This window comes from Chrysochloris asiatica, unplaced genomic scaffold (assembly GCF_000296735.1).
Source record: "Chrysochloris asiatica unplaced genomic scaffold, ChrAsi1.0 scaffold00387, whole genome shotgun sequence".
NCBI lineage: Eukaryota > Metazoa > Chordata > Mammalia > Afrosoricida > Chrysochloridae > Chrysochloris > Chrysochloris asiatica.
Genome location: NW_006408905.1, coordinates 571,931 through 588,020, shown reverse-complemented (window position 1 = coordinate 588,020; position 16,090 = coordinate 571,931). Strand labels below are relative to the sequence as shown.

The following is a 16,090-nucleotide window of genomic DNA, read 5'->3' as shown; positions in this document are numbered from 1 at the left end:
ACTGAGTTCCCGGTGGTGTTGCCACACCTGTCAGTCTCTGGTTGTTGTCTGTTCTTGTTGGTTTGCAGTCCAAAGAACTCCCTTTAGGATGTTTTGAAGTGCTGGGTTGGTTTTGACAAAATCTCTTCGATTCTGTTTATCCTGGAATTTTTTGATTGCACCATCATATTTGATTGATAGTTTTTCTGGATAGGCAATTCTTGGTTGGCAGTTTTTTTCTTTTAGGGTTTTGTATGTGTCTTCCCATTGCCTTCTTGCCTGCATGGTTCTGCTGAGAAGTCAGAGCTTAATCTGATTTGCTTGCCTTTATAAATGATACTTCTCTTCTCCCTGGCCACTTTTAGGATTCTCTCCTTATCTTTGATTTTGGAGAGCTTGATTATTATATGTCTTAGTGACTTTCTTTTGGGGTCTATCCTTTCTGGGGTACGTTCGGCTTCTTGAATGTTTATCTTCTTATCTTTCAAGATGTTAGAGAAATTTTCTTCCAGAAGCTCTTCAGCTATCTCCTCTGTGGACTTCTCTGATTCTTCCGGTTCCGGAGTGCAAATAATTCTTGTTGTTCTTCATGTTATCGAGCATGAATCTTAGACTCTCTTCAGATTTTTTAAATCCTTTTTTCTGCTTTCTCTTCTGTCTTAGCAGTATTGAGAGATTTGTCTTCCAGATCACTACTTCTGGCTTCTGTTCTGCTGCTTTCCCCTTTCAGTGTATTGTCCATTTCTGATATTTTATTATCAATCATCTGGACCTCTTTTTGCATGTTTTGAATGCTGTACCAATCTTGTTTGATTGTTCCTGGAGTACTTTCCTGACTTCTTCATTGTTTTCCTTCAACCCTTTTCGGAGCATTTGAATTTGTTTCCATATCATTCTTCTGAATTCTTTCTCAGGCAAATCCAAAACCTGCTCTTCCTCTTCTGGGGAGCCTTTGTCTGTCTCCAGCGCATTTTTCTCAGTTACTCTTTTTTGGTTTAGGACCTATTTTGATATCTTTCGTTGTGTTTTGTTTGTCATTTCCAGTAGTTGTGTAAGTTTTTTAATGCTTAAATGGATGTTTGTTGTTGTGTTATTAGCTTACTGGGTGTCTCCTGATGGATATGATCAGGAGGTAGGCTTCTCTTTTCGCATGTAATGCTTGCTTAGCAGCTGTAATTGACTCTTTTAATTTTAACTTTTATTTGCATGTTAATTTAAGCTTAATTTACTCCCGAGCCAGTTTTTTTGAGGTATCTTTTTCTTCTGTGCAACCTCCTCTTCTGGTATAGGAACAATTTGTTCCTTTTCAGTGAGGATCATCTCAATGTCGCAGGGGGAGCTCATGTAGGGGTTGATCCGACCATAAACTCTGTAAGTTCGGCAGCGCATCTTGGGAGCTTTGTTGACCTGGATATGCTCAATGACCAGAGAATTCACATCTAAACCCTTAAGTTCAGTATTGCTCTCTGCATTTTTAATCATGTGCAACAAAACTTCAGCACTCTTTTTGGGCCACCAACCCTGTGTCCAACCCCACTCGTTGGCCTGCGCACACCTACCATCGCCACCATTGTAACATTGGAATGGTACACGTTGCTTCTGCAAAGTGATATCTTTAAGATTCTTGGTGACTTTCCGGATATGCATACCCTTGATGGCCTGGGCAGTCTCATGGGTGTTCTTAAAATGGACCCGGAGATTTGAACCTCTGGATTTGCATGATTTTGTGGGGTTTTCTGGGTCAAGTGAGTAGCAAAACATTTTGTGAGATTACCTCAAGCTACTTACGGGAAGAGTGTTATTGACTCTTGTCTCAGTGGTGGCGTATCATGGGGTATGCTTGTAGCTTGGCTATATGGCCATGATTGCTGTCTCCTCTTGGGTAATGTAGGGAGAAAAAGCTCCCATCTCCAGGAAAAAATTGTGATCAAAAAGACGAAAAGCAGAAGCAATATAAAAGCAAAGACAAAAACCGCCACTTTGAAACAAAAATAAAATTGGCCGACTGTCCAGTTGCCTTTCTACACAGGCAGTGTGTATGCCCCATAGAAGCCTCCAATAGTGGGTGGGGGTATCCGCTCGTTCAGGCTCCTCCTCTTATCACCACCGTAGAGGTACTGCAGATAGATATTGAGAAGTTAATGGAAGAAAGATTGTCTGTTATTTTTGTCTCTGAAGGTCAGCTAGGTATCTGCATTTGCACAGCGTAATTCTCGAGATAGTTGTGTCCTTTCATGTTGGGGTTTTACAGATTGTTCATATGGTTTGACTGTCAGGCCTGATAGGCCTGCTTTTTTCATGCTACATATCCTGGAGTAAAGGGTCCTGCACAAGTTAATTTTAGGGCTGTGACCCCGAGGCTGATGTCATAAGCAGCTGCCAAGCTCTTTCTTTGTGTGCCATGGGAAAATTGTGGGGTCAGCTCTGGACTGTTTCTTGGGGGGTGTGCACCCACCCACCTGAAGGCATCCAGGCTGGGCAAAGAAGGTGCCACAGGGAAGAGGAGGAAAAAAAGTGTAGAATCCCCCCGCACCTCCTTTTGCAAATGTCACTGCACTACTTTTAGCCTGGTTTCCTCTGCCGGTCTGGCTGTAGCCTCACCTTCTGAACTCCACCCGGGCAGGGTGGCCGCAGAGGGAGTCCCATCTCAAGCAATTCCTAATTTGCAGTATTTTCCTTTATATCGTGATTTTTCCCACTTGCTCGTGTGGGAAACTGACACCCTAGACCTTATGCTAGATCCAGGGCTCTGGTGGTGTTTCGTGAGTGCAGCTTCTCTGGGTTTTCAATCCCTCCCCCACGGAGCCCTTCCTACCTGGCTGTCTCTGCTGCTGCCCAAACTGGAACTCCTTTCCATCTTCTCTTGATGCTTTCTTCATCATTCAGTGATTTGCCCAGAGAATCTTTCAGTAACCAAAGTCGAGGCTTGAATTTTTTCTTCAGTTCCCTCAACTTGAGAAATGCTGACCGTGTTCTCCACTTTTGGTTTTCTGACTCCAGATCTTTGCAAATTTCGTTGTAATATCAGACTGTCATCTCAAGCTGACCTTTGAAATTTTCTGTTCAGCTCTTGTACCTCCTAATTTCTTCCATTTTCTTTAGCATCTGTACACTGGATAGCAAGTGTCAGAGTCTCTTCTGACATTTATTTTGATCTTATACTTTTTGTCTGCTTGATGACTTTTTGCTTTCTTGCTGTGTGATGTTCTTGATGTCATCCCACAACTTTTCTGGTCTTCGGTCTTTTGTGTTTAAGGTATCAAATCTGGTCTTCAAATGATCTCTTAAATTCAGGTGGGATATATTCAAGGTCGTATTTTAACTCTCATTTTTTCACATTCATTTTCTTCAGCTTCAGTCTGAATTCGCATATGAGCAATTGATGGCCTATTCCACAGTCTGCCCCTGGCTTTGCTTTGACTGATGATATGGAGCTTTTCCATTGTCTCTTTCCGCAGATGTAGTCAATTTGATTTCTGTGTAGTCCATCTGGTGAGGTCTATATGTATAGTCGTCTCTTATGCTGTTGAAAAAGGGTATTTGAAATAAACAAATCATTGCTTTTGCAGAATTCTATCATGGGATTAGCATTAGTTCTATCACCAAGACCATATTTTCCAACTACTTATAACTCTTTGTTTCCAACCTTTGCATTCCAGTCAGCAGTGATTATCAATACATCTTGATTACCTGTTTGATCAATTTCAGATTGAAGAAGTTGGTAGAATTCTTCTATTTCATCCTCACTGGGTTTAGTGGCTGATGCATAAAGTTGAACAATAGTGGTATTAACTGGTCTTCCTTGTATGCGCATGGATATTATCCTATCACAGACAGCATTGTAGCTTATGACAGATCTTGATAATGTTCTTTTTGATGATGAATGTAACACCATCCCTCTTACAATTTGTTATTCCAGCATATTTGTTGTTGTTAAGTGCCATTAAGTCAGTTCTGACTCATAGCAGTCCTATAAAGGGTTTCCTAGGAGCGGCTGATAAATTTGAACTGCTGACCTTGTGGTTCAAACCAACTTTGCAGTCCAGCTCAGTAACCCACAGCACTACCCCAGAACTCCACAGCCCCAAGTATAGGAGGAAATAACTAGTTCTCAATTTCTCCTTCCATACCCAAACCCACAGCTATTAGTCAATTCCTACTCATAGTGCCCTTGTATAGATTTATGAGGCTATAAATCTTTATGTGAGCAGAAAGCCTCATCTTTTTCCTTTTGAGTGGCTGGTTGGTTTGAACAGCTAATCTTGTGGTTAACAGTCCATTGCTTATCCTACGGTGCCACAAGGGCTCCTGATTTGCTTCTTGTTGTTAATTGTTGGCGAGTTGGTTACAGCTCATAGTGACCTTGTATAGAGTTTCCGAGGCTTTAAATCTTTGTGGGAGCAGAAAGCCTTATGTTTCTCCCTTCAGTAGGGAAAAATTAGGAGCCATCTTTCCTGTGAGTCCAAATACTATGGAGGAAGGTAAATCTCAGTCCACATCAGCAAGCCTGAGCCACACCTTCTGCCCTGCAGATAATCTCTTGGGATAACCAAACCAGGACACAATAGGAGCTCTGTTGTGCTGTGCTTAAGTGCTTGGCTGCTAACCAAAAGACTGGTGGTTCAAACCCAGCAGCCACTCCACAGAAGAAAGATGTGACAGTTGGCTTCCATAAAGATTTTGTTATTGTTAAGTGCTGTCAAGTCGGTTTCCACTGATAATGAAGTGACTTTAGGGTTTCTGAGGAGCAGCTGGTGAGTTTGAACTACCGACCCTACAGTTCAAACTGACCTTGAAGTTGAGTGCTTAACCTATGGAACCATACCAGAGTTGTACAGCCTACAGCCTTGGAAATTCTGTGTGACAATTCTGCTCTTTCCTGGACTGTCACTATGGGTTAGAATTGACTTGATGACATTTTTTTGTTGTTGTTTCATTTGTTTTCAAGGATGTTTTTTAAGCACCTGAAATGGGCAAGTCACTATGTCAAGTACTGTGAGAAATAAGACATGGAACTTGCTCTTTGATATTCAGAAGTATGTGTCTCACTGATGTATATAGTTTCTCTGATGACACAAGACATAGCCAGGAAGAGAGTAGCAGTATGGTATGCTGTATTATGTTAGCACTCAGTTCCAGAATGACTGGTAATAAAGAATGGGGAAGAAGGAAAAAGATAATAGCTACATTTTATTGAATATTCATTACATGCCAACAACTGTTCTCGTAAACCTGGAAACAGTTTATTAACTTCACTTTTAGTCAGTTATTAGAAGTTTGATGGGGAAAAGGGTGTTAGTTCACACTGTTTTAAGTATCAGAGGCCAGTATCAACCCATATACGCTGGCTCTTGAGTCTCCATGTGTAACCACGTCTCCATCCTGCCTGTCCGTAGATGCTAATAGGAGTCAACCTGGCCTCTTGCATATCTGTTTTGAAGTTATAGAATTAGTAATATCCCAATTTTCAACCAAGACAAGTTGATTTCTGGATGCCAAATCTGAGAAACTTCTGCTTCTCCACTGTTTCTCATACCTCTACTCCTCACTTATCTACTATCTTGTTATCCAACATTTTACATTTACGACAACTCTGAAAAAATGTTCAGGCAGTGCTTCTGATGAGCCAGGCCCCATGTGAGGCTGTAGCTGGGCCTGACCAGATCATCGTGTGCAGAACACCCCAAAGTATATACCAGAGGTCCCAGCAACAACAGGGCCATACATGGGATGGTGACCAATCTGCAGTGGGATGCCGTCCTGCATCAGTCCATGAAGTCTTGGGCTAGCTACAGAGAGCACTGGGTGACAACATGAGGTCATGGGCAGGCAAGGGGAGGCCATGCAGTGGGTCTGGAGGTGCCAGGGAGATGGGAAGGAGTCCAATAGAGAATGACAAATTGAAGAAGAATAGCATCACCTTCTGCCAATATACCCACGAGACAGACCAGTTAACATGAGGATTATTCAGTTTAAAGCACCAACCACTAATGCCAACAATTAAGAAATGGAAGGTTTTTATAACCGAAGAAGGATCTGTAACTAGAAAATGGGACTTTGGTGACAGAAACAACGCTGCCAATTGCACGATTGAATTTTGCAAAACCAACCACTTAATTACAAATAACTTTCTTAAATCAACATAATAGTGAATCTACCCATGTATCTTACCAGAAAGAATCAAAATAACTACATCTGTGAAAAAGATGATCAAGCTCAGTGTCACCAATCATAACAAGACCAGGGGCAGACTGGAACAGACCCCCAACTGCTCATACACAAGTTCAGGTTGAAGGTGAAGAAAATTAAAATAAGTTCATGAGAGCCACATTACAATTGATTATATATATATCCCACCTGAATTTAGAGACCATCTCAAGAAAAGATTTAAAGAATTGATCACTAATGACTGAGACAAGATGTGAGGTGACATCTAGAACATCATACATGAAGAAAGCAAAGGTCATTAAAAAGAAAGAAAGGAAAAAAGTAATGCCAAAAAGCATGTCAAAAGAGCCTCTGAAACTTTCTCCTGAACAGAGTTGTTAAAACGTATGGAAGAAATGATGAGTAAAAGAGCTAAATAGAAGATTTCAAAGAGTGTCTTGATAAGACAGTAGAGTAATATAATGAAATTTGCAGAGACCTAGAGTTAGAAAACTAAGATGGAAGAACATGCTTGCCTTTTTTTTAAGCTGAAAAATACTTTAGAAAAAAGTCAGTCTTCAACTTACAATTTTGAAGGGAGGCACATAACACCAATGGGCAAAATATTGCCACAACTTGTCTGTCAGTTAGTTATACTGTGGTGGTTTCCATGTTGTTATAATGCTGGAAGCTATGCCATGGTGGACAGGTTTCAACAAAGCCCCCTAGTAAGGCAGCATAGAAAGAAAGAGGTGTACTACTGAATGGTTAGCCACTGAAAACCTTATGACTAGCCGTGGAACATTGTCATATATGAGTAGCACAAGAATATTGTCAAATATGGTGTTGGAAGATGAGCCCCTCAGGTTGGAAATACAACTGGGGAGGAGCTGCTTCTGAGAGTAGAGTTGACCATGATGATGCGAATGGAGTAAAGTTTTGGGACATTCATTTGTTGATGGGGCACAACTCAAAATGAGAAACAGCTGCCAACATCCATTAGTACTTGTAACATGAATTGTACAAAGTATTGTTGTTGTTGTTAAGTGCCATCGAGTCGGGTCCGACCCATAGCGACCCTGTACAAGGTTTCCGAGGGTGTAAATCTTTACGGGAGTAGAAAGCCTCATCTTTCTCCCGCGGAGCGGCTGGTAGTTTCGAACCACTGACTAATCTACGAAAATGGAAAGTTGTCAAAAGTCAAATGGAATGCATGAAAGTTGATATCTTAGGCATTAATGACCTAAAGTAGATAGGTACAGGCCATTTTGGATCTAATAATCCTGTGGTTTATTATGGCTTTGCATTTATCATCAAAAAGAACATTTCAAGATGATCTTGAAGTAACATTTCTGTCTATGATAGTATAATACCCATGTACCTACAAGGAAAATCAGTTAATAACACTATTATTCAAATTTGTGCACCAACTCCTGAAGTCAGTGAATTTTATCAGCTTATTCAGTCTGGAATTGATCAAACATTCAATCATAATGTGTTGATAATTACCAGTGCTTGGTATGCAAAGGTTGGAAACAAAGAGTAAGGATCAGTAGTTGGAAAACATGATGTTGGTAAATAGAAATTATGCAGGAAATCACATGATGGAATTTCACAAGGCCAATGACGACTTCATTTGCAAATACTTTTTTCAACAACATAAATGTTGACTATACACATGGACCTCATTAGATGGAACAAACAGAAATCAAATTAACTACATCTGTGGGAAGAGATGGTGAAAAATCAGTCAAAACAATCCAAGGGCTGATTGTAAAACAGACCATCAACTCTTGGGAATTGGAGGGTCAGCAAAAAAGAGTAAGACCCTGAACAAGATGGATTGACACACTGGCCAGAGTCATAGGTTCAAATGTCACAATTGTGAGAATGGTACAGGACTGGGCAGTAGTTCATTCTGTCGTGCATAGGGTTGCTATAGGTTGGAACAGACTTGATGGCACCTAACATGGACAAAATATTAAATGATTCAGAAAGCATCTAAAGAAAATGGAAGGAACACACAGTTGCAGTAACAGAAATGAAATATGATAAAGAATGATAGTACGGAAGGAAGAAGTCCAAGCAGAACTGAAGGCATTGGTGAAAAACAAGGTTTCAGAAAATCAACAGAATACAAATGAAAATTGTTCAACAAACTGATGTAGTACTGGAAGGGCTCACTCATCTATGCCAAGAAATTTGCATTGTGGAAATCATAAAACAATTTCATTAATAGCTCATGCAAGTGAACTTTTGCAACAGTGTACTGATAGGGAACTGCCAGAAATTCAAGTTGGATTTAGAAGAGGATGTGAAACAAGAGATATCATTTCTGATGTCAGATGGATCTTGGTTGAAAGCAGAGTATATCAGAAAAATGTTTACTTGTGCCTTAATGACTATGCAAAGGCATTTGACTATGGATCATGATAAACTATGGATAGCACTGCAAAGAATGGGTATTCCATACACTTAATTGTGCTCGTGAGAAACCTGTACATAGATAAAGGGACAACTGTCAGAACAGAATAAGGAGCTACTGAATGGTTTAAAATCAGGAAAAGTGTATGCCAGGACTGCACCTTTTACCACAGTTGTTCAATCTCTATCCTGAGCAAATGGTCCAGCAAACTGGATTATATGAAGAAAATGTGGCATCAGGATTGGAGGAAGACTTGTTAGCCACATGCAGTATGCAAGTGATACAACCCTACTTGCTGGAAGCAAAGATGACTTAAAATACTTACTGATGAAAATCAAAGATTACAGCCTTTAGTATGGATTGCACTTCAATTTAAAGAATACAAAGATCATCACAACTCAACCAAAAAATAACAGCATGATAAATGAGGAAAAGATTGACGTCAAAGACTTCATTTTGCTTAGATTGCACATGGAAGCAGCAGTCAAGTAATCAAATGATTTCTGCATTAGGCAAATCTTCTGCAAAAGATCTCTTTTAAGTGTTAAAGAGCAATGTGAAAACTAAGGTGTGCCTGACTCAAGCCAGTGGTATTTTCATTCATCTCATATATGTTTGAAAGTTAGCCAGTGAATAAAGCAAACCTTGAAGAATTGTTGCTTTTGAATTATGGTGCTGGAGAAGAATATTAAAAATACTATGGGCTGCCAGAATAACAAATCTGTTGAAAGAAGTACAGCCAGGATGCTCCTTAGAAGCCAGAATGGTGAAACTTTATCTCTTATACTTCAGACACATTATCTGGAGGAACCAGTCCCTGAAGAAGGACATTATGCTTGGTAAAGTGAAGGGTCAGCAAAAAAGTGGCAACCCCCAACGAGATGGATCAACACAGTGATGGCAGCAGTGGGCTCAAACATAATGACAAGTGTGAGGATGGCGCAGGACCAGGCAGTGTTTCACTCTTCTCTACATAGGATTGCTGAGTCTAAAACTGACTCTATGGCGTCTAACAGCACAACAAATTGGCAAAATACTGAGTAAAACAGAGTGTGTCTAAAGAAGATGGAAGGAATACACAGTTACTGTGCCAAAAATAATTGGTTGATGTTCAACCATTTCTAGAGGGAGCATATAACCAAGAACCAATGATACTGAAGGAAGAAGTCCAGACTGCACTGAGGTTTTGGCAAACAGCAAGGGTCTAAGAATCAACAGAATACAAATTGAAATGTTTCAACAAACATGCAGTGCTAAAAGCACTCATTCATCTGTGCCAAGAAATTTGGAAGACAGTTACCAGGCCCATCAACTGGAAGAGAAGAGAATCACATCTGTTGTATTTCCAAAGGTGATCTAATAGGATCTGGAAATGATAAATCAATAGCATTAATATCACATGGAAGTAAAATTTTGCTAAAAACAAATAAATACAGCAGTACATTGATTGTCAGAAATTCAAACTGGATTCATTGCTGAAGTCAATTGGATCTTTGATGAAAGCAGAGAATACCAGAAAGAATACCTGTGTTTGATTGACTGTGTAAAGGTATTAAAATGTGTTCATCATAATAAATTATGGATAACATTGTAAGGAATGGGAATTCTAGAACACTTAATCATGTTCAAGTGGAACCTGTATATAGTCCAAGAGGCAGACCTTTGTATAGAACAGGAGATGCAGTGTGTTTTAAAATCAGGGACTGTGTGTCAGGGTCGAATCCATTGACCATACTTACTCAGTCTGTATGCTGAGCAAGTAATTGGAGACATTGGAATATATGGAGAAGGAAGTGGCATCAGGATTGGAGGAAGACTCATTAACAACCTGTGATATGCAGATAACACAACCTTACTTACTAAATGTAGAGAGTACATGAGGCACTTATTGATGAGGATCAAAGACTACATACTACCTTCAGTATGGATTACACCTCAATATAAAACAAAAATCTTCACAACTTGACCCATAAGAAACATTATGATAAATGGAGAAAGCATTGAAGTTGTCGTTTTTTATTTATTTTTTATTTTGGATCCAACACTTATGGAAGTAGTCAAGAAATCATCAGAATGTGTTGTATTGGGCAAATCTGCTTCAAAAAACTTTTTAAATTGCTTAAAAGCAAAGATGTCACTGTGGTACACCTGAGCCAAGCCATATTTTCAGTCATTTTGTACATATGTGAAAGCAGACCAGAGAATAAGGAAGGCTGAAGAATCGATGCCTTTGAATGATGGTGTTGATGAAGAATACTGACTGTACCATGGATAAACAATGTGTCTTGGAAGAAGTACAGATAGAACATTCTTTAGAAAGAGGATGGCAAGATTTCGTCTGACATACTTTGTACATGGTATCAGCCCTTGCCAAAAGTTTTCAGATTTACTAAAGTAGGTTGTTGTTGTCAAGTACCTTTGAGTGGGTTCCGACTCATAACGACTCTGCATAGGGTTTCCAAGGAGCGGCTAGTGGGTTTGAACTGCCAACCTTGTGGCTGGCTGTCCAGTGCTTATCTTACAGCGCCACACCAAGACTAAATATAGGATCAGCGAACAAGGGAAGCCCCTGAATGAGATGGATTGATTGACAGAGCCACCACAACAGTGAATGGGTCCAAGCATAACTGGTCGGGAAGGTGGTCCAGGACTGAGCAGCCTGACTCAACAGCACATAACAACAAAAAGAGCAGAATGTTTTCGACTTTTAATGGTATAATTTATTTTAGGGGAAATTTGTTTTTAATCACTTGGTAGTTCCAAATATGGGTTCTATATACTTAGTCCTTTTCCATAATGGTTCCATTATTCTATTTTTTTTTTTCTTCTTATAAGTCGATAAGACTGCTATTCAAAGTATTTGCTGGTCCATAATCTATTGTGTTGTTTTTAGCGATGTCAAGTCTACCTCTGACTCATAGTGACCCCATATAAAATGGAACGAAATGCTGCCCACTCCTGTACCATCCGCATGGATGGGATCGTTGTAATCAGAGGGTTTTTATTGACTGATTTTTAGAAGCAAACTTTTCTTTTTAACCTCAGTCTGGAAACTCAGCTGAAACCTGTTCATAGAAACACACAGGCCTCCACTGACTGGTAGGTGGTAGCTGCCCAAGAAGTACATTGGCCAGGAATCAAACTTTGCTATCACACCACATGAAAAGTGAGAATTCTATCAATAAACTACCACCAGGCTGCGAAACACTTGAGAACAGAGATTGAGAGTTATACACTTAGAACATCCATGGAAATGTGTTATTGCCACTGTAACATCCAAATCTATGATCCATGTCTCATCTTATTAAACAGGGTATATAGATTATCAGCCTGGTTGAAACTCAAGTGCTGAGTTGCAAGCATTGTTTTTAAGTGCCATTGAATTGGTTTGATTCCTAGTGACTCTGTATAGGGTGTCCAAGGAGTGGCTGGTGGGTTTAAACCTTGTGGTTCAAATCAACTTTGCATTCCAGTGTTTTTCCCACAGCACCACACCAGTGCATTTAATAATCTATATATTGCTAATTAAATGCACTGGTGGAGCCCTGGTGTGGCAGGAGTCCCAGTGTGGCGCTGTGGGATCAGCACTGAACTGCTAACCACAGGTTCAAACTCATCAGCCACTCCTTAGAAACCCTATATAGGGTTGCTGTGAGTCAGAATTGACTTGGCAGCACATAAGGACAGCAACAACAAATGCACCAGGGAGCTTTGAACTACAAACAAAAGCACAGTTGTTCTCGGGTTAGTTCAAACTTACAGTTCTTTAAAAATACGGCACTTAGAAGCAATGTGGACTGCACCCCCAGGTGTCTTTATCATTCCAGACTGTACAAATCAGTGGTATATACATTCATCATGTGTCTCAGAAATACTGTGAACAACATATTTAAAAGGTGTTAATGGATTGAATTTTGCCCTCAAACAGTTATGTTGAAGTCTTAACCCTTGTACCTGTAAATATGACCTTATTTGGAATTTTTTATTTCCTTTTGTTGTGTCAATGAGACCATATCAGAGTATTGTTGTTAGGTGCCATCACGTCAAGTTGGTTTTGACTCAGAGATCTGTGCACTCAGAATTAAACATTGCCCAGGCTTGTGCCATCCTCATGATTGGTCTGTTTGACCCCATTTGACCCCATTGTTGCTGCCAGTGTCACGCTATTTCATTGGGGGGGGGGGGGTGTCTTCCTCTGTTTTGCTGACCCTCCACTTTACCTAGCATGATGTCCTTCTCCAGGGAGTGGTCCTTCCTTACAGCATGTCCAAAGTCGCTTCTTGGAGGATTCTGGCTGTTCTGTACGTCTTCCAAGGTAGATTTGTTCTCTGTGGTACCTTTCGATATTCTTCACCAGCACTGTAATTCAAATACCAGAGAAGAAGGTCCTAAATGTAATAACCTTCTAAGTGGTATTTGATAAAGGGGACGCAGAGAGGTAGGTACACACACACAAGGGAAGGCACCCCAGGTGCAGAATAAGAATACCAAAGATTGCCAGCAGTCACCAGAAACCGAGAGGACCACAGATGAATCGACATGGCCAAGAGAACGATTTCAAGAGGAAATCATTATCTCCTCTTCAAAGCCCCATTCGTGGTAATTTTTACTACAATAGCTCAAACTAGATAACGTACACAAAAGGGGTGGTAGATTATATTCAGTTTTACATTGAAGCCGCTCTTAAATTCCCACAAATCCTTCTAATTTCGTTGCTGTTGTTGAGTGCTGTAGCGACCCCATGTAGGATTTCCGAGGAGCAGCTTGTGATTTTAAACTACCGGCCTTGTGTTTTGTAGTCCAGTGCTGATCCTTCAGCTACATGGAATGGGGTGGGGGAAATCACTCTCTAGATCATACATAGTTGTTATATTGGGTAATGGAAAAAATAGTATCAAATGTGGGTGTAAGGAGCACAACTTGACCAAAATGAGGCATGCCATTGTTAAGTGTCACTGAGATGGTTCTGATGTATAGGGTTTCTGAGTCGTGGCATCGAGTTAGTTCCTATGGATAGGGTTTTAGAGTCAGTTCTGAACTGTATAGGGTTTTCGAGGACAGGCTGGTGAGTTTGAACCACTAACATTGTAGTTCAAACCAACCTTGTGGTTGATCCTACAACACTACATCAGGAGTCCTAGCCTAATAGTTTTTAGCATTGAGCTAACAGGCTTATTTGATTTTTCATGACTTAGGGAATGGTGGAAACAAAGTATTCTTAGCTGATATCTGCTCTTTCCCATTCATGCTAAAAGGCCTCTTTTCTTTAAATAGGAAAATATATATGTTGATCGATTACGAATGGCTCCGAGAACTCCAATAAAAAATGAACCAATTGATTTATCAAAGCAAAAAATCTTCACTCCAGAAAGAAATGCCATTACTCCTGTTAAGCTTGTTGACCGACAGCAGGTAGAGCCATGGACACCCACAGCTAACCTGAAGATGCTCATTAGTGCCGCCAGTCCTGACATAAGGGACAGGGAGAAGAAAAAGGGACTGTTCAGGCCCATCGAAAACAAGGATGATGCATATACAGATGCTGTACATGTAAGTAAACAGGCTGTGCCCCAGCAACTTTCACTGCATTTAAAAAAAACTTAATTATTCTTTCTTTAAGTCACCGAATTCTCCATTTTTCAGTTACTATTGAACCAAAATCAATAGTAAACTGAAGTTCTTTTTTTAAATTTATAGTTGAAATGGAATATTCATACTGTATCTCATTTTTCACAATTAATACTTTCTTCTGTTACTCCCTAAACCAGTGTACATTATAAAATGATAAACTTTTTTAACAATATAATAACCCAAAAGTCCTTTGTCATTGACTTGATTCCTACTAATAACAACCCTAATCTTTACAGGTGTAAACAAGTCTCAGGAATTTCAAAAGGAATTTGAGTTTTCTTTTATGATGCTGCAAATTTTTACTTTGCTTCAATTTTAAGGGTAATAGAATTTAAATAATTTTCACTTGGGAAATTTCAATTTTGGTTTTGCTTTTTTGGTTGTTGGGGCATAATTAAAGTAAAGCCATCTTACCTGCACTGTGAGCTCTTAAATTAAGTATCTTCTGTATACATTTTTTAAGAAGTCAGTGGTCAATTTTCATTCTCCCATAGAACTTTTCCTCAGATTTGCTAACACATAAATTACTCATGGAGTCCTGGTGTGGCACTGTGGGGTTAATGCGCCAGACTGCAAAGCCGTTTGAGCTGCGTGCTCGGTGGTTCAAGCTCACCAGCTGTTCCTTGAAAACCCTATACAGGGTTGCTATGGGTCGGAACTGACTCAACGGCACACAACAACAAAAAGTTACTCATAGATATGAGTCATGTTTTTTTGTCAGTTTTTCTCTTTTTCATGGACTTTTTTGTGTGTCTGGCAGGGTGAGGCTATAAAAACTGACAAAATGAAGAAATTGGTAGAGAAGAAAGCAATTTAATCCATTTCTGAATTACAATAGAAATCATTATAGCAAAATGAATTTAATCTGCTCTACACTTTTCTGCAGGGATAGAGCTAAAAGATTTCTTTATGTAGCTAAATACAAATCTTACAATTTTGATAGTTCTTATATGCTTAAAGCCAAAAAGAAATTCAGAATCCTTTTAAGACCAGGTTGATATTTTTTTCTTCCTTTCCATTTTATATTTGATGTGGAAAGTTAAAAGACGTGGTTTCAGAGGTGTTGGTTTCAAATCACTAGCTGTATGACTAGGGGAATATCACTCAGTGTTTCTGTACCTCGGTTTCCTTGTCTATAAAATAGGACCATCAAAATTGCTCTGATTGTATTAAGATTGGAAGAATTGAATTTGTTTTTACTATGAGAGGCATATAAATGTTAAGTGCTGTTGAGTCAGTTCCGATTCATAGCGATGCTGTATAGGGTTTCCAAGTAGCAACTGGTGAGTTTGAACCATTGGCCTTGCAATTCAAACCAACCTTGCAACTCAGCACATTATCCTGTTTGTTGTTGTTGTTTTTGAATGCCAACCCATAGTGACCCTGTATAGGGTTTCCAAGGAGTGACTGGTGAGCTTGAACCACTCACACTGAGATTTAAATGACTTTGCAGTCCAGCGCATTAACCCACAGTGCTACACCAGGACTCTGTAGCAATGTTAAAATCACCCAATTGTTAAAAAATGAGCATTGCCAGGGACCTCTTAATGCTTTGATCTATTGCTTTGGTGGAATTAATTGATTAATCCTAAAACAATTTTATTTTTGGTGTCTAAGCTTTGTAAGGAGCTCTGGTAGCACAGTGATTACAAATTGAGCTGCTAACCCTCAGTTCCTAACTACCAGCTGTTCCGTGGGAGAAAGATGAGGCTTTCTGCTCCTGTAAAGATTTACAGCCTCGGAAACCCCGTGCAGGGTCACTATGAGTTGGAACCGACTCCACCATACTTAACAAAGCTTTGTAAGGGAAATTTCAAACAATCAGTTATCTATAAATGTAAATACCCTAAACGTCCAAAATGCATTGAAAGGATTGGCAAAGAACAAGGCACCAGGAATTGATGGAAT

The 16,090-nt window shown here is 39.7% G+C and overlaps 1 protein-coding gene across 1 annotated transcript in view; it reads left to right on the top strand.

Annotated features, from left to right (window-relative positions):
* The window catches only part of E2F7 (E2F transcription factor 7), a 59,461-nt gene that overhangs the window by 10,633 nt on the left and 32,738 nt on the right, over positions 1 to 16,090 (top strand). The window contains exon 2 of the mRNA XM_006876517.1: positions 13,826 to 14,101. Within this exon, the coding sequence (XP_006876579.1) occupies positions 13,826 to 14,101 (276 nt within the window). The remainder of the gene's footprint in view (positions 1 to 13,825; positions 14,102 to 16,090) is intronic.